Raw genomic sequence first — 25,036 nt, forward strand, 5'->3', positions numbered from 1 at the left:
TGACGAAGTGAACTCCATCCGACAGAAAAGAGCATTGCTTCAGATGTAAAAGCACACTGAATCTAACGGGCAAGTGAAATGCATGATTTCTTTTGTCTTGATTATTGTTATTCATTTTTTAGTCGGACACCACATGAGGTGCATCCGACGGCCAAGCGCACCGCAGTTTCTAATCAAGTTGACTGATTCCGCACTGCATCAGACAGCCAAGTGAACTTCATGATTTCTTTTGTCGAACGTAATTTTTTTAGACAAATTTTTGTTGTCTTTTCTTTTCAATTTTTTTTGAACGAGTGGACCGCAGTGAGGAGGCAACTGAACCGCGACATATATCGAAGTGAACCTCATCACTATCTTTTGTTGTTGCGCTAAATTTTTAGCACTTCCATTTTTTGGGCACAAGTGAACAACATCAATCTCAAAAGTGAACCACATCTAAGGACCAAAAGCACTGGATGCGTTGATGTAGTCGACTGATTTTTAAAGCACACGAAACAAATTGCACTTCATACACAGTGATAGTGAAATATATTCTTATTACACAAACTAAGTGCACTTCGAAAACAATTCTCCAAAAAATGTAACTGTACTGCATAGCTGGGCAGTGCATACTGCATCGTTGAACTTTTTGAGCTGCATAGTTTTTGTTCACAAGAGGTGTACATCAAGCAAACCACTAGTGTACCGCAAGCTCCCTGCATCCACACAACATTTTTTGTTTATAATGAACTACAATATATTCAACACTCTTTTTCCAATCGATACAAACCAAAATCCTCGGCACCACCAAACTGGGGATTGGCCGGACTGCACCACCATGCTGGAAGAACCTCACTCAAGAAAAAAAAGAGCCGCAAGTCATGCACCACCGGACTACACACTGAAACCACCTGATGGGAAGTGCATAATCCAAAATCTGCAAAAAAGAGAGCAAATAAAGCTTTCCAGAACTGCACACGGGCAACTAGTGCTTTTCAATACGGCATTGTCAACGCCGCATGCTGTCCCCACACAAACGTTGAACTCCTAGCACACTGTAGTTAACACTTTGCCTAAATAAATAAAGCAAACTGCACAAAATCATTTTTCTTGGGGCAGTATGAACCGCACAACGCCGACGACGAGCTGCAGGGACACGATTTGCAAACTCGAGACAAATTTGATGAACATCTGCAGTGCGCTAGGGAAGAAATGGGTCGCAACAGCCTCAGGAATTTCCTATCCACGCAAGGAAACTGCACACCGCGCCCAACCAAACTGCTCGACGCCGCGCTAGGAAATTTGGTCCATTTTTCATTTTGACAGCGAACTACAAAACAAGATCCAGTGAGCTTCAACACCAAAATCAAATTAACTGCAACAGTTGGAGGAGAGGCGGATAGGGCTCTGCCTTGTGCCACCAACAGCAGCAACCTTCAGCGGCGGAGCAAGGAGCACCCGTGACGCGGGGCAGGCGGATCCGGCCGCCGTAGACGTGGATCCCCGGCAACGCAAGGACGGATGCGCAGGAGCCGAGAAGGTTACTCCTCGCCACAACCCTCACTGGTGGAAGGAGAGATGCAGGGATCCGGTGATGACGAGGCAAGGGACGCGGTGGAGGAGAATCGGCCGGGCCTCAACGGGAATCGACACGGGGGCTCAACCACGATGGGCCGATGTGGCCATGGCGGGGTGAGGAGTCTGAAGATTGGAAAGCCACGGCTGGGCGGCATGTCCGGATCCACGCCGACAGCAGCGCTGGGCACCTGGGCGGCGCTCCTGGATCCAGGACAGTAGGAGGGACGGGGTGGAGGGCGACGGCATCGGGGGAGGAAGGAGGCTGGGGGGAGAGGGGGAGGCCGGATCCAGTGCCCTAGGATCCCGACGACAGCTGCCGGTGGAGGGAGAGGGATCCCATGGTGCAGAGGAAGTGGTGGTGGTCGTGACGGGGCGGCGCAGGTGGTGGCCGGGGCGGGGCGGCGCGGGTGGTGGCCGGGGCAGGGCGGCGCGTGGTGGTGGTCGGGGCGGGGCGACGCATGGTGGTGGCCGGGGCGAGGCGGCGCGAGGTGGTGGTTGGGGCGGGGCGGCATGGGTGGTCGCCGAGGAGGTGGAGAAGGGAGGGGCGTCGATGGGGAAGAGGTCGCGGGGCAGGGGGCAGCGAAAGGTGGGGAAGGTGGAGGTAGTTTTTTATTTCTTTTATGCAGTTCGGCTGTTTTCGCGTGTGTGGGGCGGTGGCTAGAGTAGTTTCTGGTGTTAGCAGAATAAGGTCTTAAGGGCTGTTATCATAATAGACCCACCATATATATATATATATATATATATATATATATATATATATATATATATATAGGTGGGAGAGGAGGAGGGGTGTGATACATCTTCGTCGTATCTACTTAATTTTCCATATGCTTTTGCTCTTGTTTTGGACTCTAATTTGCATGATTTGAATGAAACTAACCCGGACTGGCGTTGTTTTCACCAGAACTAACATAGTGTTGTTTTTTGTGCAGAAATAAAAGTTCCCGAAATCGGGCGAAACTTTCTGGAGATATTTTATGGAATAAAAAAAAATAATGAAACGAAGGCCACCGTAGAGGGCCACCAGTTGCCCACAAGGCAACAGGACATGCCATGTTAGCTTGTGGGGCCCACAGGCGGCCATGTGACCTAATTCTAGCTATAAATTCCGTTTCTCAGAGAGAGAGAAAAATAAGAGAAGACGTTTCATCGCATTTTGTGATATGGAGCCTCCACCACCTCCTGTTCTTTGTCGGGAGGATTGTTCTGCAGTCCGTTCGGGGCTCTGGAGAGGAGGATTCATCGCCATCATCATGACCAATCCTTCTTCATCAACAACTTCATGATGCTCACCACCGGAAATGAGTAATTCCTTCATAGGCTTGCTAGACGATGATGAAGTTGAATGAGATTTGTCATGTGATCGAGTCAATTTGTTAGGGCTTGATCCCCAATATCCACTATGTTATGAGATTGACGTTGCTATGACTTTGTTGTACTTAATATTTGTCATTAAGACCCGAGTGCCATGATTTCAGATCTGAACCTTTAATGTTTTTATGAATATAAGTGTGTTTTAGATCCTATCTTGCAAGTATTGTACGCACCTATTACGTGTTATGATCCGCAGAACCCAAAGTGACAACAATTGGAATTCACTCTTGTGATGATCGTATTATGAGGAGTTCATGTATTCACTATGTGTTCATGCTTTGTTTTGATTCTCTATTAAAATGATGCCTTAATATCCCTGAGATTTCCTTACGGACCTCGCTGCAACGGGAGGGTAGGACAAAAGATGTCATGCAAGTTCTTATTGTAAGCACGTACAATTATTTATAGAGTACATGCCTACATTACATTGATGAACTAAAACTATTGTGTATCTCTCTAGGTTGTGATTGTTATGTGATGAATGTTATCCGACACAAATATCCATCGCTGATTCGATGTCTACGCTTTTCTCATATTGATATCTACAAATCTTCATGCAGCCTTCATGCGTCCGCTACGGTGTGGGTTGAGTCTATGATCGCCGACGGCGAAGTTGGAGTCGCTTGCTCATAGTTTAGGAATGACAATGATGCCTCTAGGGGAGGAGTGATGACAATAACGCGTGCGTGCTATCTCGCCGGGGCCCTCTTTGAAGTCGTGTCCGTGGGATTTCTTATATGTGCTACTCAGTGGTTGTGATGTTTTTCGCCCGGTTCTTAATAATTTACTGGGCAATCTGGTTTCGCTCGGTTTTTTCTAATTAACTATGCAACTCTTTTCTTTCTAATGAATGCAGGATAACTGCCATTTTGAAAGAAAAAAAATGTTAGTCAATGCGCATAACTGATCTTCCAAATACTGTCCTACGCAAACTGTCGAGCGGTCATCGAGTTCGTCTATGCATGGACACTTGAAAGAGAAGGAGAAGCCGATGCACCAGCTAGCCGGTTAAAGAAGGAGAAAGAAATCAAATCTACTACCAAATTTTTGCTCCGCATAACATAGGCCATGCGGTAGATATGAATAACTGGCGCTAGGATTAAAAATATATTTTTAAGTTTTTCCACATTTTTAGATTTGCTAAAAAATTTCATTTCGTGATCACTTTCAAATCCTTGATTTTTGAAATTCGTGAATATTTTTAAATTCAAATTTTTGGTTTCCATTTCATGAATATTTTTCAAATCTGAGTTTTTTTTAATTTCTAAACTTTTGCCAAATACATGATTTTTTTCTGAATTCATGAAGTTTTTCAATTTGTGAATTGTTTACGAAGTTTGTGATCTTTTTTTGAATTTGGTATTTTTTTAAAATTCCTGACCACTTTTTGAATCCATGTAATTCATAATTTTCATGAAATGTTTGGTAATCAATAGTCAATAACAAGGTCAACAGCCAGACGACAGATTTCAATGTTGGAGGATTGCTTTTCTAAGTGCAATCCACCCTGGCGCATGCTTTCATGCGAGCAAACAAGCGTCCAGAACGCTATTGGGTTCCGGGCCATCTAGCCGCGCGCGTACCGCCAATTATGTCCTGGAGAAATCAATGGGCGCGGCTATGTCCAGCGCGATGCGCCGCCTACGAACGGCTCGCTACACGAGTAGGAACTGAGCCTGCCCAGTCACCAGCTTCCTCACCTTGCTTTTTTCTTAGCGGAAAGCATCTTCACCTGCTGACGCCATCAAGTTTTTGTTTTTTTATTCACATTTCATTTAATTAACTATTTTTATATTTCGTAATATATATATAATACAAAAACATTATCGTTCGTTGAAAAATGTTTATGCAGTAAAGAAATTTTTTAATAGTATATTAAAAATGTTAAACATGCCATTTTATAAACTATTTATACGTTATATTAAATTTTTTTAAATAATCTAAAAAATGTACATGCCGTTCGAAAATATTTTTTGACATTGTCAGAAAACAATGTTTTGTGGAATGTGAAAAAATATTTCTTACTGTATTAAAAATAACTAAAATTAAAAAATCACGTGACTTTTTAATGAAAAATTGCGTTGATTCAAAATATAGCTGTGACAATTAAAAAATCATTTTTTTAATAAAACGTTTATTGAAAATAAACTATTCAATTGCTATGTGAAAATTTGTTCAAAACATGTATTTGAAAACAAGTGCATCATGCATTTGAAAACTGTCAAAACTGTATTATTAAAATGTCTGATGTGTGCTCTGAAAATGTATATTGTGTACTAAAAACGAAGGCATGTGTGAAAATTAAAAATGAAAAAAAACAAAAGAATAGCAAAAAACCATAGAAAATGGAGAAAGGAAATAAAGAAATAAGAGTACAATGAAGAAATAAAGAAAAACCAAAGCATAATGAAGGAAAAAAAAGGAAAACCAAAGAAAGCTGGTGGAAAAATAAATTAAATCTAAGAAAAAGAAAAGAAAACTATAGAAAAGCTATCTACACGAACCTAGAGTGATGAAAAAACCAAAAAAGAGTGAGAAAATACAAAACCAAAGCAAAATGAAGATGTAAAGGAGAACCAAAGAAAGCCGTTCATAGAACAAATAAAACCAAAGAAAGAAGAAAATGGCCAAAGGTCACATGAACAAGAAAAACCATACGTACAAGAACCTACAACACGCAGTGCAGGAACCTCCCTACTGGGCTGGCCTGTTAGATATCGCCAGTGGAGCAAACTGGTGCTGAAACTCACTTGTTATATGGCCGGGCCACCAGCAGATGGCATTATTTTGTTCTGTTCACGTCCCCAAAGAAACATGGTTTGATTTGTTTTACTGGACTGGTCGACCAATTACTTGACATGTTGATCTTTGACATGGCCTATTGACTATTGGCTTGACTTTCGACTTGACCTAGTGACCTTTAAGTTGACATATTAACCGTTGACGTAACCTTCAAAAAAGATCATGACTTTGAAAAACGTTCATAATATTTTTGAGAAAAAAATATATTTAAATCAAGTTCATGGATATAAAAAAAATCATGATTGTTAGGAAAATAAAAAAATAGAAAAAAAGTTGCACGAACTTGAATTTTTTTCGCAAACTTGAGACAAAAAGTTTATGAACTTGAAAAAGTTCTTGGATCTAGAAAAAGTTTTCGAACTGGACAAAGTATACACATTTGAATGAAAGTTTGCGAAATTTTAGAAAAATCACACATTTAGGGAAAAGATGAGATGGGAAAAAGAAAAGAAAAATAGAAAGGCGAATAAAACTGAACAAAAAATAGTCCAAAAAAGCCAATAAAATACCAGCTGGAAGCTTCCCAAAACAATGACCGAACCACTAGAATACCTATTCAATGCTCCGGCCAACAGAGAAAACCATCAAAGGGGAGCATGTGCTCCCCATATGTTTTTGCCTCAATTTAGCGCGAGAAGCCTAAATAGGATTTCGCCCCGGGACCTGCTATTTAGTGTGCTACTATAGCATGCTACACATTGGCGAACATACCAGCACACACTCCCTCCCCAAAGTGCGTGGCCGTATGTCCCCTATTTATTTTGTTTTTATCTGATTATTAATTTCTTTTATAATTTTTTTATCATCATCAGATATTTTCAGATTTCAAAAAAATATTCTATACATAATAAAATTATCCTGGATTAAAAAAAGGTTCATAAAAAAATAGAAGGAAGTTTAGAAAAAAGAAAATAAAATATAAAAAGTCAATGCAACAAATCAGAAAGGGAAAAAGGAAAATTAAAAAAGAAAAGAAAGAACAAAACAGAAAAATGGAAAAAGGCCGGCCCAATGTTTACTTACCAGGAAGGGGGGCGTTTCTAGGTCACAATTCGGCCACCTACGTGCCAAATAGGATAGGCCCTAAATAAGCCTGTCGGTTTCTATTTAACGCTTTGGTAGGTTGTCGCCGAAGTGACCACACCCGGTTGGTCCCAAAACTGCAACAGAGCTACTAGGCCAGATCGTCCTTTTCTTTTCTTTTTCTCCACTTTAATTTTCTTTTTCTTTTTTATTTCTTTTGTTCTTTAAATTTTCATTTTTTTGTGAACTAATTTTAAATTCCTGAACAGTTTTTCAAATAATGACTAATTTTCGATTTTATGATATTTTAATTGTAATTTTGATTTTTTTTGAAGTGATGAACGTTTTTTACAATTCACGAACATGTTTTGAAAACCTAAACATCTATATATTCACGAATATTTGATACAAATTCACGAATGTGAATTTTTTTAAACTCATGGACATTTTGATTGAGCGAAAAATTTCTGAAATTTGGGAAAAGTTTTTTTCATTTGATGATCATTTTTTGAAATGTATGAACATGTTCCGAATCATCAACCTTTTTCTGAATTCATGAACTTTTCCTGAAATTTGGGGAATAGATTTTGAATTTCACGAATACTTTTTTATCTTATCACTTTTTTAAAATTCAGGATTTTTATGAATTAGTGAACATGTCGGTTAGATCGTCGATAGCGGCTACCAAGTGGGTAGTGGGTGGGCTTTGAATTTCTTCGTCGTCCGCATCCCAACCGTCCTGACCGCAGTCCGGCCAGGGCTCTCCTGATAACGAGAGATACTTTAGCGAACTCAAGATGTCACCGAAAGGTGAGTGTTGAAAGATGTCCGCTGCGGTGAACTCCATGATTGGCGCCCAATCGGATTCGATCGGGGAGGGCGCAGGAGGTTCGGAGTCCGGCGCCTCAGAGTCACGAGCTTTATGAGGGACAAGGTCAGTGTTCGGCTCTATCACCGTAGAGGTTGCAGCCCCCGAGGCGGTGTCTAGCCATCCGTCCTTGATCTGTGCAGCCGGCTCCGAATTAAAGATTGGAGCGGTTTCGGGTGCGGCCTCCAGGGTACTGTCCGGCTGTAGAGCTAAATCATGCTCGCCATGACAGTGCGGCACGCTCGGGTGTGGCTCGAATCCATCGAGGATCAAGTCCCCGCAGATGTCAGCCGTGAAGTTCAAACTTCCAAATCTGACCTGACGGCCAGGGGCGTAGCTTTCGATCTGCTCCAGTTGGCCAAGCGAATTGGCCCGCAGTGCGAAGCCGCCGAATACAAAGATCTGTCCGAGGAGGAAGGTCTCACCCTCGACCGCGTCGTTGATGATGATCGAAGAAGCCATTGAGCCTATCGGTGACGGCACAGAGGAACTCTCAATAAAGCACCAATGTCGGTGCCAAAACCGGCGGATCTCGGGTAGGGGGTCCCGAACTGTGCGTCTAGGCGGATGGTAACAGGAGACAAGGGACACGATGTTTTACCCAGGTTCGGGCCCTCTTGATGGAGGTAAAACCCTACGTCCCGCTTGATTAATATTGATGATGTGTGTTACAAGAGTGGATCTACCACGAGATCAAGGAGGCTAAACCCTAGAAGCTAGCCTATGGTATGATTGTTGTTCGCCCTATGGACTAAGGCCATCCGGTTTATATAGACACCGGAGAGGGCTAGGGTTACACAGAGTCGGTTACAATGGTAGGAAATCTACATATCCGTATCACCAAGCTTGCCTTCCACGCCAAGGAAAGTCCCATCCGGACACGGGACGAAGTCTTCAATCTTGTATCTTCATAGTCTTGGAGTCCGGCCGATGATGATAGTTCGGCTATCCAAACACCCCCTAGTCTGGGACTCCCTCACAAATCCAAGAGGGTTTCATTTAATTTAACATACTATCTCACCGATGTGACACATGAGATAATGCAGTCCACCCACCAATGTGGCACATGTGAGCCACCACTGAGAGAAACCCAACTTTTGCATCACCTGCTCCAAGAAAACCCAGTCCGGATAGATGCTTTGGAAAGGTCCAATTTGTAAGCATAAACTAGTTTACCCAGGTAATAGACATGCAAACTGCGTTTGGAGTGTATCAAGCCGCGCCCCAAACTTAGTGATTTCTAGATGATGGAAAATTTGCTTCCCACCTCGGGACCTAGAGATGCGCACATCAAAGTTGTGGATTGTAGCTTTTGTATGGATGGCTGGTCAGCCTTCTGGCCAAGTGTGTATGTGCTTGTCAGTAAACCCAAGATACGGCTCACTGCGCACCAGCGCACCGCTCACCAGCCACGGAGTTCGCTGCCAGTTGACTATTTTTCCTGTCCTTCACTTCAGTGTAATGGTGATTCTTTCTAATGTAGAACAATCTCATCGATCTTTTGTAGCTTGCAGTATGCTGTGATCGTAAACGAGGGTATCATGCATGGCCGAGAAGCTTGCAGGACTCATCAGTCTTGTGGATGGAGTAGTTTTCCATGATGAACAAGAAGAAGAATAAGAGAACATGTATAATGAAATGAAACATGTATGATGAGGCGAAAATAGTAGGAAGAGGAGAAAATGTATAATGAAGTGAAATCAACGGATGCCGGCAAAATTTGGTGTTCTTGTATGTCCTAATATGCGTTGTTCTTGATCGATTTTTTACTGTGTTCGCAAAAATCCCGATTGGAAACAGAGAACCTTGACATGCTTACTTGCCTTGGAATATGGATGTTTGCGGGAGTGGGAGGATCGTACACATTATCTGTCATGTTTGATTTTTTTTGGAAAAGGGGTGTAACCCCGGCCTCTGCATCAGAACGATGCATACGACCACCTTTATTAGAAAGCAAATAAGTTCAACACAAGTCATGAGGTCTTAAATAAACGAACCACAAAAATGCTCACGAACAACCGGTAGGCAAAAGAAAGATATGAGAACTAATTGCCTATCCTATTACATGACCGCCATCCAAACCGGCTGAATATAGCCCGAGCTACCATCTCCCATCGGGTAGATCCAGTAACCAAATGCTCACTGGCCTCCGTGTGAGTGAGTAGCGACCACATACGGATCAATGTAGTGGCTCGGAATATAACCTACAAAAAATGAGTATTTGTTGTTCTGTTAAAAACCAAATCATTCCTGCAGTTCCAGACTGGCCAAAGTGAAGCACATACTCCTACACAAATGTGTCTCGCTATTTGGGATTCTATCCCGTCCAGCCACGTCCCAAATAACGTGTTGATATTATTCGGAGGAGTAATATTAAACGCAATGTGAACAATCCGCCATAAAACCTTTGCCATCGGACAGTCAAGAAAGAGGTGTTTGATAGTCTCATCATGATCACAAAAACGACATCTCGTGGAACCAGTCCAGTTGCTCTTTGTCAAATTGTCCTTAGTTAAAATGACTTGTTTGTGTACAAACCACATGAACACTTTAACTCTCAAAGGTACCTTGACATTCCATACATGTTTGGATATAGGAATAGAGCTAGAATTAATCACATCTACATACATAGATTTAACCGTGAACTCTCCATTCCTGGCTAGCTTCCAGCACAACGTGTCTGGCTGTTGAGAAAGCTGCACATCCATCAGTCTTCTCACCAAATGGAGACAGGCTTCCCAACGAGTTCTGGCAAGTGTTCTCCTAAAGTGGATATTGAGGGGAGTGGACTGAAGCACGGTAGCAATGGAAGCGTCTCTTCGTTGCACAATGCTATAAAGGGAGGGATATTGAAGCGCAAGAGGGGTTTCCCATATCCATGTAACCTCCCAGAATCTCGTGGAAGTACCGTTTCCGACTAGAAACTTTGTTCTGTTGAAAAAGGCTGCTTTAACTCTCATCAGCCCTTTCCAAAAAGGTGAGTCCGTCGGCCTCACTGTCACCTGTGCCAAAGTTCTGGAAGGAAGGTACTTATTCTGCAGAATCTGTGCCCACGTGGCCTCCGACTCTACAGATAACTTATACAACCACTTGCTGAGAAGACATCTGTTTTTCACCTCAAGATTTTCGATACCTAGACCCCCTTGGTCTTTCGGTCGACAAATAATATCCCATTTAGTGAGTCTATACTTCTTTTTCAGGTCATCACTCTGCCAGAAAAATCAGGATCGATAGAAATCCAGTCTTTTCCGAACTCCAACTGGTATCTCGAAAAAGGACAAAAGAAACATAGGCATGCTCGTGAGTACCGAATCAATTAGAATTAGACGACCCCCGTACGACATCAGCTTGCCCTTCCAGCAGCTCAGTTTCTTTTCGAATCGATCCTCAATACACTTCCATTCTCTATTTGTTAGCTTATGATGGTGAATTGGTATACCCAAATACATAAAAGGTAGATTCCCAAGTTCACACCCGAACAATTGCTTGTAAGCCTCTTGTTCCTCTTTGGCTCTTCCAAAGCAGAACAATCCGCTCTTGTGAAAGTTAATCTTTAACCCAGTCAATTGTTCGAATAAGCAAACCACCAGCTTCATGTTTCTCGCTTTTGCCAAGTCATGCTCCATGAAGATGATAGTATCATCAGCGTATTGCAGGATAGACACCCCTCCATCAACTAGATGAGGTACCAGGCTACTTACTTGACCAGCATCCTTTGTCCTACCTATTAGAATGGTCAACATGTCAACTACAATGTTGAATAGAATAGGTGACATCGGATCTCCTTGCCTCAGGCCCTTGTGTGTCTGGAAATAATGACCTATGTCGTCATTCACTTTGATTCCAACACTCCCTTTTTGTGTGAAGGATTCAACCTGGTTCCTCCAAGCCGGGTCGAAGCCTTTCATGCGCAAAGCCTTTTGCAAAAATGGCCATTTAACCTTATCATACGCTTTTTCGAAATCCACTTTGAAAACAACCCCGTCTAGCTTTTTCGTATGGATTTCATGGAGCATTTCATGAAGGACCACAACCCCTTCTAGGATGTTTCTGTCCGGCATGAAAGCAGTTTGGCTCGGCTGCACCACAGAGTGCGCAATCTGTGTGATTCTATTAGTCCCAACCTTTGTAAAAATTGGGAAACTAACGTTAAGAAGACAGATAGGCCTAAACTGCTCAATTCTCACCGCCTCTGTTTTCTTCGGGAGCAAGGTTATAGTTCCAAAATTTAAATGAAACAACTGAAGCTATCCGGAGAATAGATTATGGAACATCAGTAACAAATCCCCTTTAATAATGTGCCAACATTTCTTATAAAACTCCACCGGAAATCCATCTGGCCCCGGAGCTTTATTATTCTTCATCTGTGAAATCGCTTCAAACACCTCTTTCTCCGAGAATGGTGCAGTTAATACATCATTCTCATCAGCAGCCAGCTGAGGCACATCCTCAATCCTCGACTCATCCAAGGACACAAAGTTATCCTTTGGAGGCCCAAACAGCTGCTTGTAGTAATTTGTTATGTATAATTTTAAGTTCTCCTGCCCTAAGATCGTCCCTTCGTCTTGCTCAAGCTGAAAGATTCTTTTCTTTCTATGCTTGCCATTGGCGATCATATGAAAGAATTGAGTGTTAGCGTCCCCTTGAACAGCTTTGCGAACCTTAGCTCGCAAAGCCCACTTCAACTCCTCTTCCCGCAACAGCTCTTTCAAACGCATCTCCGCATCTATTTTGGCATGAAGCTCCGAGGATTGCAGAATTGTGGACTCGGCTTTTACATCTAGGGACTGGATAAGTGTAAGGAGCCTTCCTTTTCAACCTTATAGATCCCACTGAGATGCTTAGCCCACCCTCGCAAGAAACTTCTCAAGTTTCTAATCTTATTCTTCCATCTCTCAATAGAAGACCTTCCTCCTGCATCTATCGCCCATTCCCTGGCTATCAGATCTAGGAAGCCTTCTCTTTCAAACCATGCAAGTTCGAAAGAGAAGGTATTTTTATTACCCACATGCGTTGCCTCACCAGACTCAACCAGCAGAGGGGTGTGGTCAGAGATACCGCGTGATAACGCTTGGAATATAACCAGAGGGAATTTCTGTTCCCAATCGATGCTCGCTAGGACTCGATCTAGCTTCTCATACATCGGGTTTTGCAAAGTATTAGCCCAAGTGAATTTTCTACCCGAAAGCTCTATCTCTCTAAGATCCAAGCTTTCAATGATGGTATTAAACATAAACGACCACCTGGCGTCGAAATTATCATTGTTCTTTTCTTCTCCCCTTCTAATAATGTTAAAATCGCCCCCAACCAGGATTGGTAGCTGTTCAGACCCGCAAATACGGACGAGATCCACCAAAAAGTCCGGTTTTAGTTCTGGCTGTGCGGGCCCATACACTACAACCAGTGCCCAATTAAAACCATCGACTTTGCATCTGACCCGAAATTTGACTGCGAAGTCACCCATAACCACACTTCAGACTTCCAACGCATCGCATTTTACCCCTAGTAGGATCCCTCCTGATCTTCCTCTTGGGGGAAGGCAGTGCCAATCAAAATCGACACCTCCAGATAAAGTGCTCAGAAACCGAGTAGAGAAATTGTCCCTTCCAGTCTCGGAAAGGGCAATAAAATCCAGTCTATGTTCAATTGAAGCATCTGCTAGAAACCTTCTTTTAGCAAAGTCCATCAGACCTCTGCTATTCCAAAAGATGTCTCTCATAGTTCATCATGGAATTTTTTGGTTGTACGGACCCTAGCACTTCTACGCACCGCAGATGCAGGATATACCTTACGAATCCACTTTCGCTTAGGCTTATTCTAATCCTCTCCCCGGTCCTCACAACGGGGTCCGCAGATCTAACCTCCTGACCCTCTACCAGGGCACTCTCCTCACAGGGTGTTAAACAATCATCCTCCCCAGTCTCAGCAATAGATGGGGCAAGATCCGCACAGAACGTATCTAGATCCCTGACTCCCAAAGCGTCAATGTCAGAATCGTTCATAGGTTTGACCGCTACTAAGTTACGAATCAACTCTAAAGCACGTTCCGCTTCTAGGTCCAAAATTTCATTAACAGATTTAGAGATTTCACTATCATTACTACCTAGTGAAACTCCTAACTTGTTTGCCTTGTGAATGATCTCATCATTAGAAAAGTGCAAAATGGAATTGAAACTATTGACTGACATACCAGTAGTGACTTCCATGTGACGAAGCTTGGCCGCCCGCATGGTGCACCTCAGCTGCATATCATCAACGTCCGTCTGGTCCTGAAGGCGACAGCTCATCCGTCCGCCCTCGGACATAGGATCCGGAATACATCCAAAGGCGATGACCTCCTCCAGGGTTGCCCCGTTTGGGGTAAGGCCTCCTGCCCCACCCCTAGCGCACGGCCCGACAAGTAGAGTCGGAGATCCACAGACAACCGCCGGCGAGCGCGGTGCTAGTGAGGGCTGGGCCGCCTTTCCATGCTCTCCACCAGGAGAACTGTGAGGAGAAGAGAGGACGGGGGCCTCCTGCCCCCGCACCCCTCCCGACCTGACAGTTCGATTGGCAAAGTAATTCCTTTGCAATATCCTTCGGAAGCAAATACTTGTATTTTTGCTTGTTTGCGAGAAATAGTTCTACTATATCAAGGCTTTAAACTGTGTGGTTGGTCGAACGCTACCAAGTGTATCGATGATGCGTTTGGTTACCTCCATCATTTTTAGCACTTTGCATAATTGCGTCACCTAAGCCTGGTTGAGCTAATGTAAGAAAAAAAATCATCTACACTTAGTTTGGTTGCCTGCATATAGGCTGCCTGCATTAGGGGAGCATTTTTTTGTCTAGCGCTTGGTTGCGTGCATTGGCTTGGTAGATGCAAGTAACCGGTGGTTGGTTGTATACATGCAACAGATTAAGAGTTTAATACCCACATGACATACTAAGCTACAGTGGAGTTCTTGGTAGTGTGCTCGCGATGGCGGACTTGGCGTCGACCAATGATGACCTGCAAGTATACAAGATAATTGTAGCCTCTTTCGATAAGTAAGAGTTTCGAACCCAACGATGATCTAAAGGTAGAACAAATACTCTCTCAAGCCCTATCTACCACTGATACGACTCTACGCACGCTCAGTGTTCGCTTTACCTAGAACAAGTATGAAACTAGAAGTACTTTGTAGGTGTGATAGGATAGGTTTGCAAGATAATAAAGAACATGTAAATATAAACTAGGGGCTGTTTAGATAAAGAAGCAATAAAGTAAATATAGCGAGTGTGGAAAAGTGGTGGTAGGATTTGTGGAATTGTCCCTAAGCAATTGACTATGTTACTAGACCTGTAATCACTATTGCAATTCTATTTGGGGGAGAGGCACAAGATAACATACTTTCTCTTCTTGGATCATATGCACTTATGATTGAGACTCTAGCAAGTATCCGCAACTACTAAAGATCATTAAGGTAAAACCCAACCATAGCATTAAAGTATCAAGTCCCCTTTATCCCATACGCAAACAACCTACTTACAAGGGTCTGTGCTTCTGTCACTCACGCCACCCACCATAAGCAAATCATGAACATATTGCAAACCCTACAGCAGGGTTCCGTCACGCTTGCGTGACACAGAGAACACCATAGGACAACACCAATAATAAAACATGCAACTCAAACCAATCATAGCAATTCATCAATCACCGGTAGGACAACGAAAATCTACTCAGACATCATAGGATGGTAACACATCATTGGATAATAATATGAAGCATAAAGCACCATGTTCAAGTAGAGGGTACAACGGGTTGCAAGAGAGTGGACCGCTGAATATAGATGGGGGAAGGTGATGGAGATGTTGGTGAAGATGGCGGAGGTGCTGGTGAAGATCGTGGTGATGATGATGGCCCCCGGCGGCATTCCGGCGCCACCGGAAGCAAGGGGGAGAGAGCCCCCCTTCTTATTCTTCTTCCTTGACCTTCTACCTAGATGGGAGAAGGGTTTCCCCTTTGGTCATTGACTCCCATGGCGTGGGAGGGGCGAGAGCCCCTCCGAGATTGGATCTGTCTCTCTGTCTCTCTGTTTCCGCGTTCTCAGATTCTGCCCCTTCACCGTTTCTTTTATATCCGGAGATCCGTATCTCCGATTGGGGTGAATCTTTCGCCCAGATTTTTCTCATAAAATTAGCTTTCTTGCGGCAAAAGAAGGGCGTCAACGCCTTACAGGTGGCCCACGAGGGTGCCAGGCGCGCCTAGGGGGCGCCCCCTGTCTCGTGGCCACCTCAGGCACCGTTTCGCGTTGATTCTTCCTCCGGAAAATCCCAAATATTCCAAAATAATTCTCCGTCCATTTTTATCCCGTTTGGACTCCGTTTGATATTGGTTTTCTGCGAAACATAAAACATGCAGCAAACAGGAACTGACACTGGGCACTGGATCAATAAGTTAGTCCCAAAAATAGTATAAAAAGTTGCCAAATATATGAAAGTTGAATAATATTGGCATGAAACAATCAAAAATTATAGATACGACGGAGATGTATTAACCAATGCCACCGCCGCCGCCACTGACCTTAGTTCTGCTATGTTGCTAATGGACGCGATTCGGGTGCTGCCTAGCTAGATTTGCGTGGAGTGCCGTTAGGGAGACATTCAAACAGAATTGGAACCCGCGGTCTAGCGAGGACTTACTAAACCTGCTTAAGGCTCATAGGGGTGCTAACGCGAGGTTTCTTTGGCGTTGCGGAGGGGCGCTACTATGGTCGCTTTGGGTGATCCTGAACAAAATTACAATCGAACACAAGTTTCCGGCTCACCCTGCTGATATTCTCTTCAAATGCCATATTTTCTTGCAGGCTTGGGCGCCATTGGGAAAACTGCGTGATGAGGGCCGCATGAACGAGATTATGGAGCAGATCAAGCTGTGCATGATGAAGGCAAGACAACAAGACGTGCGAGCTTAATTTTTTTGGTTTTACCTTGAGTTGGGCCGAGTGCCTTCGTGTGTCATATTGCAACTTTGTATATTCGGTCCTGCGTGCCATTAAGACTTAGTTATTGTGGTTTGTAAGGTTGGAACTATGTGTGGATGCTGTTCAGTGGCTTTATTAATTTAAAGCCACACGCCTCGTGCGTCTACGTTCCAAAATGGACGCGATTCCGGCTCGCGGCGGTCATCACCCCGCCGGACTCTAGGAATGGTCACGAACTCGAGCACTCACTAGCCGTATTGGTCTCCTCTGCCGCCCGCTAGAGCGCGCACCGTAGGGCGTCGTTCTCGTGGTCGACTGCTCGGTGCAGCTCGGCAAACTTGGCGTTCTCACGCCGGCAGCTGGAGGCGCCCTCCTCGGCGGCACAGGCGTGTCCGAGCAGCGCCTTCTCCCTGACAAGCCACGTGGCGGCGGCCTCCTTCCAGTCCAGCGCAACAGCTAGCATCTGGCGTCGATGTCTCCATTGTTGAAGTTCTGGTCGTAGTAGATGCAGTCGCACCTGAAGTCCTGCACGAAGACGCCTTCAAGCAGGAGGCCGTCGCGGCCCAGGAGGCGGTGCACATTGACGCGTCCCTTGTAGAAGACGTGTCGGAGCGTGCTGAGGCAGTGGCATCCGAGCACGGCGGCCACGTCCACGCTCATCTCGAGGGCACGCGTGAAGGAGTGTTTCCTGGTAATGATCCAACCAAGTCTCAACTCCCACCACTGCTGCAGCGCGCCTGCTGCCGCCAGCGCCTTGATCGATGGCATCGACCACGCACGCCGGAATGCCGCGGACGACGACGAAGTTGGCGGCTGGAGGATCAGTGACAAGCACGACGACATGCGCCGGCGCATCCCCGACTGGTCGACCTTGCCGCCCTTCATTGCGCCCCCATTTTTCACGAGGAGGATGATGGCGGTGGCCAGATCCTCCATGGCCGTAGCTTCCCCGACTCGCCCCTCCTCCCATTCCTCTCTCTCTCTCTCCTGCTTTTTCTTCCTCTACTCCTCTCTGATCTCCCCTTCTCTTCAGTGCTCACGGCCACACAGGACGTCATGGCCGCCCCGGAAGGTCACCTCGCCTCTACAGTTGATGAAACTACGAATCGATTGTCTGAATGGAACCAGAAGGGACGAAGAAAAGGAGATTAGGGAATAGTTTAGTGGAGGTAGGAGAAGAAATCACTTACAGAGCTCGCATTCCTCCTGTATTGGGACCCACCACATGCGCTCGAGCAGGCCTGGCTGGGGAGTGCTTTAAGTTCCGTGCAGCCCAACATTTGTTTGTGATCCAGCCAACCAAACAAGCCAAACTTTTCCCACACGGGCCTAGTTGGGTAGATGAAGGCAACCAAACGCATCCCAAATTCTTTGTAAATTTCTCGAAGCCTACCAAACGTAGTTGTATTACATGGAGCCTTGTTCTTAGAAGAGTTTGATATTGGCGCACCTTGTTGATCAAAGTGATATGTTGTACAATTTCGATCATTGTGGTGGTTCTATATTTGTTTTCATGCATTGCTAATACCCTATAGCTTCACTTTTGTTATAATATACAGCATGATAAATTAATAGCAGACACAATAAGCATGAACGACACCCTATAGCTTCACTTTTGTTATAACATGGTTATGATCTACTTTAAGAACAAAACCGTCCTAAATGGTAGCTTTACACCAAACAGTGGTTTCCATCTGATGATTCAATTAAAACTTATTTCCTTCACAATCTACCCTCTTAACTTCTAGAAGTGGTCTTGTAATCATTCACTTTTTGTTCTACATAAATTACGTACTCCTATTTGCTCTATTTTCTTAGAGCAACTCCATTGGAGAGACCCAAACGGACATGAATTTTGTCTGTTTTTTGTCCGTTTGAGTCGGCCAAACGGACATCCGTGTCCGCGTTTTCATTTAGGTCAGCCGATGTGCCCAACGCGGGGTTGACACATTTTGGACATGACCATGCCGGCATTTCGTCGAACACCTGATGGGCCGCCGCTCTCCCGCGCCGCATCCCTGCCCGCAGACGAGGTGACACCAGCCCCGAGCTCCCGCCCCGCCCACTTGCCTGCGCGTCTCCTGCCACGGCCGCGGCCCGCCGCCTGCCATTGCGCGAAACGCCTGTGGCGGCCGCAGACCCCCGCGCCCGCGGCCCCGCTTCCCTGCTCGCGCCAGCTTGCAGCGGCCGCTGTGCCCGCGCGCCCTGCAGCTCGCCGAGGCCTCCTACTTGTGCGCCTCGCCAGCTCCTTCTTGTGCTCCTCGCCGCTCGCCCCGCCCGCCACGCTAGCCTCGCAGCTCCCCGCGCCCGCCGCGAGCTCGCCTCCCCGCCGCCACCGCAGCTTGCCACGCCCGCCATGACACCTACGCGGGCGCGTACGAAGGGCGCCTGGAGGTGGCACCACCTGCTCCTGCTGCTTCAGTTCGGGCGCGGGGAGGCGAGGCCAGGCCGGGCGCGGGTGCGAGGCGAGGTCGCCAGCTGTATCAGCACCGGGCAGGTGCGGCGTGAGGCGAGGCACGGCGAGCACAGCGTCCATGAAAACGCGGAGGAGCAAGCCGACGCGTTGGAGCTGGTCGGATGCTAGTCGGATGCTGGCCGGGAGAAGATCGGATGCTCGCCCTTGTATACTAGCTAGCTAGCACATACACATTGACGCGGCACGTAGCTAGCTAGCTATCCACGCCATGCAGAGGTGCAAGTTTAGGTGTGCTATCTAGCCACCCAGTGGCCGCGTACGCGTTCTAGAGCTGCCTCGAGCAGCACTAGCTCGGCCCCGACGGCACCAGCGAGCAGGCCGAAGTGCCTAGCTGTTGCTGCACCCCAGCGGTGGCCCACATCCCGGCGTGGCGGCGCGTCCGTGCACATCCGCTGCAGCGCGGTGGTGCACGTCTCCAGCGAGCGGCGATGCCGCGGTTGGCATTTGGCAAAGTGCTTGGTGGGTGGGTGAGTTGTGGGCCAGAGAGAGAGGAAAAGAGGATGGGTGGGTGGGTGAATGCCAGGTGGGCCAGAGAACACATGCAGCCAGCAGAGGCGGACGAAGAGAACGCAGCAAGCGTTCGCTTTGTGTCCGCTTTGGACCCAAATCTGTCCCAAATTTGAGTCAGAAATGGGTCCGCACGAACACAAAGCGGACATAAAATAAAAATGGGTACCTGCGTTGGGCATCGATTTTTATCCGCACGGATTCAAATGGACGCAGGCGGATGATTTGGGTCCCTGCGTTGGAGCTGCTCTTGGTATTAATATGTCATGAATTTTGCTATGCTTATGTTAGTTCGTCTGCAAAGGGAGGTGTTGGTACGGTAAGGTGGGGAAATATGCTTCCCTTCCACAGCTATATAATCACTTACAAAAGTCATAATTTTTGTTAGCATATACACCACCACCAAAAGTCACATATCTGCGTACCCCATTTTTCAGCTTGACCTAGGCCCAGTCCCCATTCTAACTAATCTGTAGGTGTAGTAAAGGTTTCACCTTTACATACTCGTCTGTCTAGTGAGTTGCTGAGAGGACATAGCAATTTGATTCGCAACTACTGGTACTCTTCGCACCCCTCGGCTCGGATCTCTGTGAAGGCTGCCACGAGGCTTGGCACTACCTTGGTGAGTGCAAGCCTTAACCCAGCCGAGCACGGCTGCTTCCTACTCACTTCAGTGGCATGAGCATTGTCGACCATATTTCCCTGCAGCCACGCGTTGCATGCCCTGAGCACAAACCTTCCCCGATGGCGGAAGTGTTCCTTAACGAATTCCTCAAATCCCTGAGGTGGCCGACGTAAAAGGTGTAGCATGGTCCGAAGGGTGAGCAGGTAAGCATTCTCACTGTAGGGCAGCGCATTGCGGCGGCCCTCCGGTTTGTCGACCATTGTCTCGTAGCCAGTCTCATTGTAGTATGGTTTGTCATTGAGGACAAGGCCCTGGATGGAGACAACGACTTGGAGGAGGCTCGACTCCGTCGAGGACCAGACCTCGGTGCCCTCGCCACCGAATGTGTTTAGCAGGCTGAGGCACACTGTACCAGACTCATAGAGGTTTGGATTGAGGCGTAGGCCGAATGAGTGGTAATACACTTGCGGTGGGGCATCCGGGTACGAAGGAGGTAGCTGCAGATCGAAGAAGAAGAGGCCGTCATGATACGGTGTCCCGCTTGCGCCCACCATAACCACCCGGAGCAGATCCATGCGGTCCTCGAACGCTCGCACGTAGATGGTTCCTGCAATTAAATAAGTGGCTATTCATTTGTATCCATGCATATGGACCGTGTATTTTGAGCTACACTCACATACCTGGTAAGTCGTTCTCCAGAATTTTCCATTCCTTTTGCACTGCTTTAGCCCAACTCTTCGCACGACTAGCGCCCTGCATTTCCTTGAAAAAAAGAGAGCGTTGATTAAAGTTCTACTTTAGTAAAAAATACGTTTTTTAATAACTTGCAACATGTTGTGTGGTCATTTACTAATTTTAAGTCAGGGAGTTTAGTTTTGCACTAAAAAACAAATGCCGTAAAATCGATTCCAGCGTTAGACAAATCATATTGTGCATGTAAACCTTCCTTACTCTAACCTTAATAATTACCTACGTTCCTCATCATTCTCTAACATATATAATTACCTGGTCCGTAGTGTCAAGGTAGTGGTGATCCAAAGGGCTGATCTGCAATACATCGAAACGTGGAAAGCACAACGATTCATCGGAGCAACAGGTAGCACCTGCAGCCTTTGGCCCACCGTCAAAACCGTGGCTGGTCACATCTACAGCAGCATCGCTGGTCTCCACTGCAGCACCACCTATACTATCATCGTTTATGGGCGTGGGTAACTCTGAGCTTGGCAACGACGACGACGATGACCGCCAGTTCATCAAGTATCCTTTACCTCGAGCCACCATGTCGCTGGTCAATTGGAGGAAAGACCAGAATGACAAACCTAAAAGTCTTGTCCTTGACATTGCCGGGCCGACGCTTTCGACATCGTTATCTAGATTCTGAAGATCAATGTCCAAAAATTAGATAACACATATAGCCACATCATTTGAGGTACAAAAGTAACTGTGGGAAGAATTTCCTACAGTTTCGGGTCAAAACACATATAGGCACAGCAATTGAGGTGAATCCATCCATCCATATAATCATATATCATGGTATAAATAGTACTTAATTTGGTGCCTACCAAGAGAAACCAAAATAGTCCCCAAGTGGATAATGTTTACAAAGATAGATATATACCGTGTTGGCAGCAACCGGTTCTTCGGGTGCGTCATCGACGCCATTGTCCTCTACCCAATCACCCATTTCAAGCCATAGCTCCATGTAGTGCTCATCTTTGATGACAACGATCTCATGAGGCGATACCTGCAGCTCGCCCAAACAAATCAACAACAACTAATGAGTTTAGTAGAGAAATGTAACATAGTTGTAGATCTAAGAAAGGTACTAGAAACTACCCACGTACCGTTGACATGCTACCATCACCCCACTTGACTTGGACGTGCCCATTAGGAAGTTCAACTACCCGCCCCACCCATGAAAGATCGGCGGGAACGACATTTTTCTTCTTGTTTCCCTGTGACAAGGGTGCACTTCCACCGTCATCTGTTGATACTGATGGTACGATACGAATGACAATATCACCATAGTAAGCAGAGTGGCTAGAGTCCAATCTTAGGTCATAAGCACTGACGGTATCATCGCACTCGACTTCCATAGCCTCATCAGGATGCCCTGGCGTCTTGAACCATGATACACAAACCGTCTGGTCCTCGTGTTGCATGCTCTTGACGATGCCGACACGCTCTGCTGGTCCAGTTCCAGATGCGTCAATGTCGCTGTTGACACTAGTAGTTGTCACATCAGCAGTAGCGTCAACGGCAGAATTGACAGGAAGAACGTTGGCGACAACATGCTGTCCGGGGAAGAACTCTTGCTCATTCCAGATCCCAAACGGGACGATGGTCGCTGAAGGTCTGCCTTGTTGCCGTGTGCCGTCTTGCCATACCACGTCTACGGTGGTGCGCGTGTTGGCGACGAGCATGGGAAACTCCACCTCCACATGTCTCATGACTTGTGACCGTTGCGCCCGTCTATGGCCCTCAAAGACAAGCTTCCTTAGCTGCTTTCGATAAAACCTCGGATCTTTTTGCTTCGTGGGAGGTAGCACCTGAGAGGTTGATGCTTCACACTCTTCTTGATTGTCCTCTGAGCATGCGTTATATTCCTCCTCCTCATCCTCCTCCTCATCATCATCATCACCATCATCATCATCATCATCATCATCATCATCATGTTGATCAGGAGAGCAAGCTCCACCCCCTTCATTGGAACAAGTTTCAAGAAAAAAACAGCGGTCAGCAAGCCCCCAGCAGCAGTTGTACGAGGCACAGAAGAATGTTAGATCGTCTGGGTTCTGGTAGGCCGGAGGAGCAGATGCCTCCAGTAGCTCCTTGTCGGTGCCACAATGCATTGACGCAACCCAGTAGACAAGGACGCCAGACGTCTCCAGCTTCATGATGGTTCCTAGGTCTTGTTCAGGATGCCAATAGCCATTAAGCCACCGCGCCGCCTTGAAGATTGAACAAGCGTCTGGCCCGCCGACGGACTGCCCCTGGTGGAATATACTGTTCATTTGGTGGCGATGCCTCGTGTGCCTGTTCACACACACTCCCACCAGGTTCTTGGACTCCGCATCGGTGACCCTGCAGACGGCTCCGTCATCGAACAACACATCGATGTCGATCGACACCTCCACGACGCGGCCGAGCCACGGCCCGGACACAACAAAGTCGCCAAGGTTGAGGCTCCTGATGCGCCGCAGGCTAGACGGGGACACTCCCCTGATGACCTTGATTGGCAGGCCTTTGTTGTCGAGCTTGGCCAGGTTGAGCATGGTGTTGACGCCGGTGACGACGCCGATTTGGCCGCCCATGTCGGAGGCCGACCCGACCACCTGTCCGGGGTACAGGTGGCTCCTGTCAACCACCGTGATGTCGCTGATGTTCTTATACACGACAGTGTCATCGATTCGTAAGAGCTGGAACGTGTCGACAGGGAGGTAGATGTTGTCCACCTCGCCGTCCGGGAGAACGAGGCCACGGTCGATGAGCTTCGGGCCGGAACTCACGAGGTCGAGCAAGTAAAGATTGGGAGATGCCGCCGCGGGGACGACGTCCATCGTAACCGACTTTTCCGGCGAGAGCACGTACGTACGTACCAGAAGCTGGCGGCCTTATGCCGATTGCTTTCCGAGCGGATCGGTGGTGCTACGCATATATGCTATATACCACGTACGGATTGTATTAGAATTCCTATACTACTCGGACAAGTACCATGCTTAATTAATTCGAACAGATCGATCGCACACGACGGAAACTGTATATATAGAAAAAAAAATGCTCCTGAGTTCTAGCCTTATACGGATGAGGTTTCGTTCCTTCTTTTGTTTAGGAAAGGAGGAGGACCCGGGCCTCTGTACCTGAACGATGTATGCAGCCATTTTATTAATAGTTCACATAAGACCTTATAAAGTCATCCAACAGTAATATTAAAGCCATCGTCTAGGCAACATCTGCCGCTACTCCTAACCAGTTGATGAAGGGACGCTGATAGTCTGGGCCTAATACCAAACAGACCTCGCATCTAAACCTAACATCTAAGACCTGAGGTCCAAACCAGTACGCCTGCCGGGTATGGGGTACCCACCAGTCCGGCGCACTCCTCAACCAGGACGCCTGCTGGGTATGAGGCCGCCGCAGCCACCTGCCACCAATCCATCTTCAGTGTTATACTGCTGCATCTACCTTGCCCGGTCTCGCTGCCGTCGACGCCACCATGGCGCCAGACAGCTCCACCGCCCTGCGCTCGTCCGTCCAGCCGCATCCGTCGTCGATATGCAGCTGCACCATGCCGCCAAAACTCGTCGTCATCTATGCGGTAGATACAACGCTGCACCACCTGGCAACCTCCACACCGTCGTCACTGCTAGAGGTCACTAGTAGAAAAGAGGGCTTTGGTCCAGGCCGGGTTAGCCCATTAGTCCCAGTTCAGTCCAGAACCGGGACTAATGGGGGCATTAGTCCCGGTTCATGAGCCTAGGGGCCACGTGGGCCATTTGTTCCGGTTCGTCTGGACCTTTTAGTCCCGGTTGGTGCCATGAACCGGGACTAAAGGGTGCGATGCCCATTAGTACGGGTTCGTGGCACCAACCGGTACTAAAGGTGGTACTAAAGGTTAGACCTTTAGTCCCGGTTCGAGCCACCAACCGGTACTAATGGGGTTTGAGGTATTAGTACCGGTTCATGGCACGAACCGGCACTAAAGGTCCCATTTTCAAACTCTACCCCCCCCCCCCCCCCCGCGGATCGCCTAAACATTTTCAAAATCCTCAAAAACCTAACAGAAAAAAAGTTACGGGGCTTTTAAGATCTAGAGTGGAAAAAATCGAAAAAATTTCAAACTGTGGTCAAACTATGGT

The 25,036-nt window shown here is 46.7% G+C and overlaps 2 protein-coding genes across 3 annotated transcripts; both read right to left on the reverse strand.

The window, feature by feature from the left end:
* Nucleotides 1-17,025: 17,025 nt before the first annotated feature.
* Nucleotides 17,026-17,505, reverse strand: LOC123067162 (uncharacterized). Its single transcript, XM_044490080.1, has one exon. It carries the CDS (start codon nt 17,503-17,505, stop codon nt 17,026-17,028), a length of 480 nt encoding a protein of 159 aa, XP_044346015.1.
* A 2,447-nt stretch (nt 17,506-19,952) lies between these two features.
* LOC123064395 (probable ubiquitin-conjugating enzyme E2 23) lies at nt 19,953-23,804 on the reverse strand. Of its 2 annotated transcripts, none has more exons than XM_044487882.1 (5): nt 22,022-23,804; nt 21,796-21,921; nt 21,183-21,554; nt 20,858-20,930; nt 19,953-20,784 (listed from the first exon to the last, which is right to left on the reverse strand). In XM_044487882.1, the coding sequence occupies exons 1-5, from the start codon at nt 23,735-23,737 to the stop codon at nt 20,105-20,107; spliced, it is 2,967 nt and encodes a 988-aa protein (XP_044343817.1). In that variant the 5' UTR covers nt 23,738-23,804; the 3' UTR covers nt 19,953-20,104. The 2 variants fall into 2 exon arrangements, with proteins under 2 accessions (XP_044343817.1, XP_044343816.1); XM_044487881.1 differs by having other exon boundaries at nt 20,858-20,939.
* Between the last annotated feature and the right edge of the window lie 1,232 nt (nt 23,805-25,036).

This window comes from Triticum aestivum, chromosome 3B (genome assembly GCF_018294505.1).
Source record: "Triticum aestivum cultivar Chinese Spring chromosome 3B, IWGSC CS RefSeq v2.1, whole genome shotgun sequence".
NCBI classification, from domain to species: domain Eukaryota; kingdom Viridiplantae; phylum Streptophyta; class Magnoliopsida; order Poales; family Poaceae; genus Triticum; species Triticum aestivum.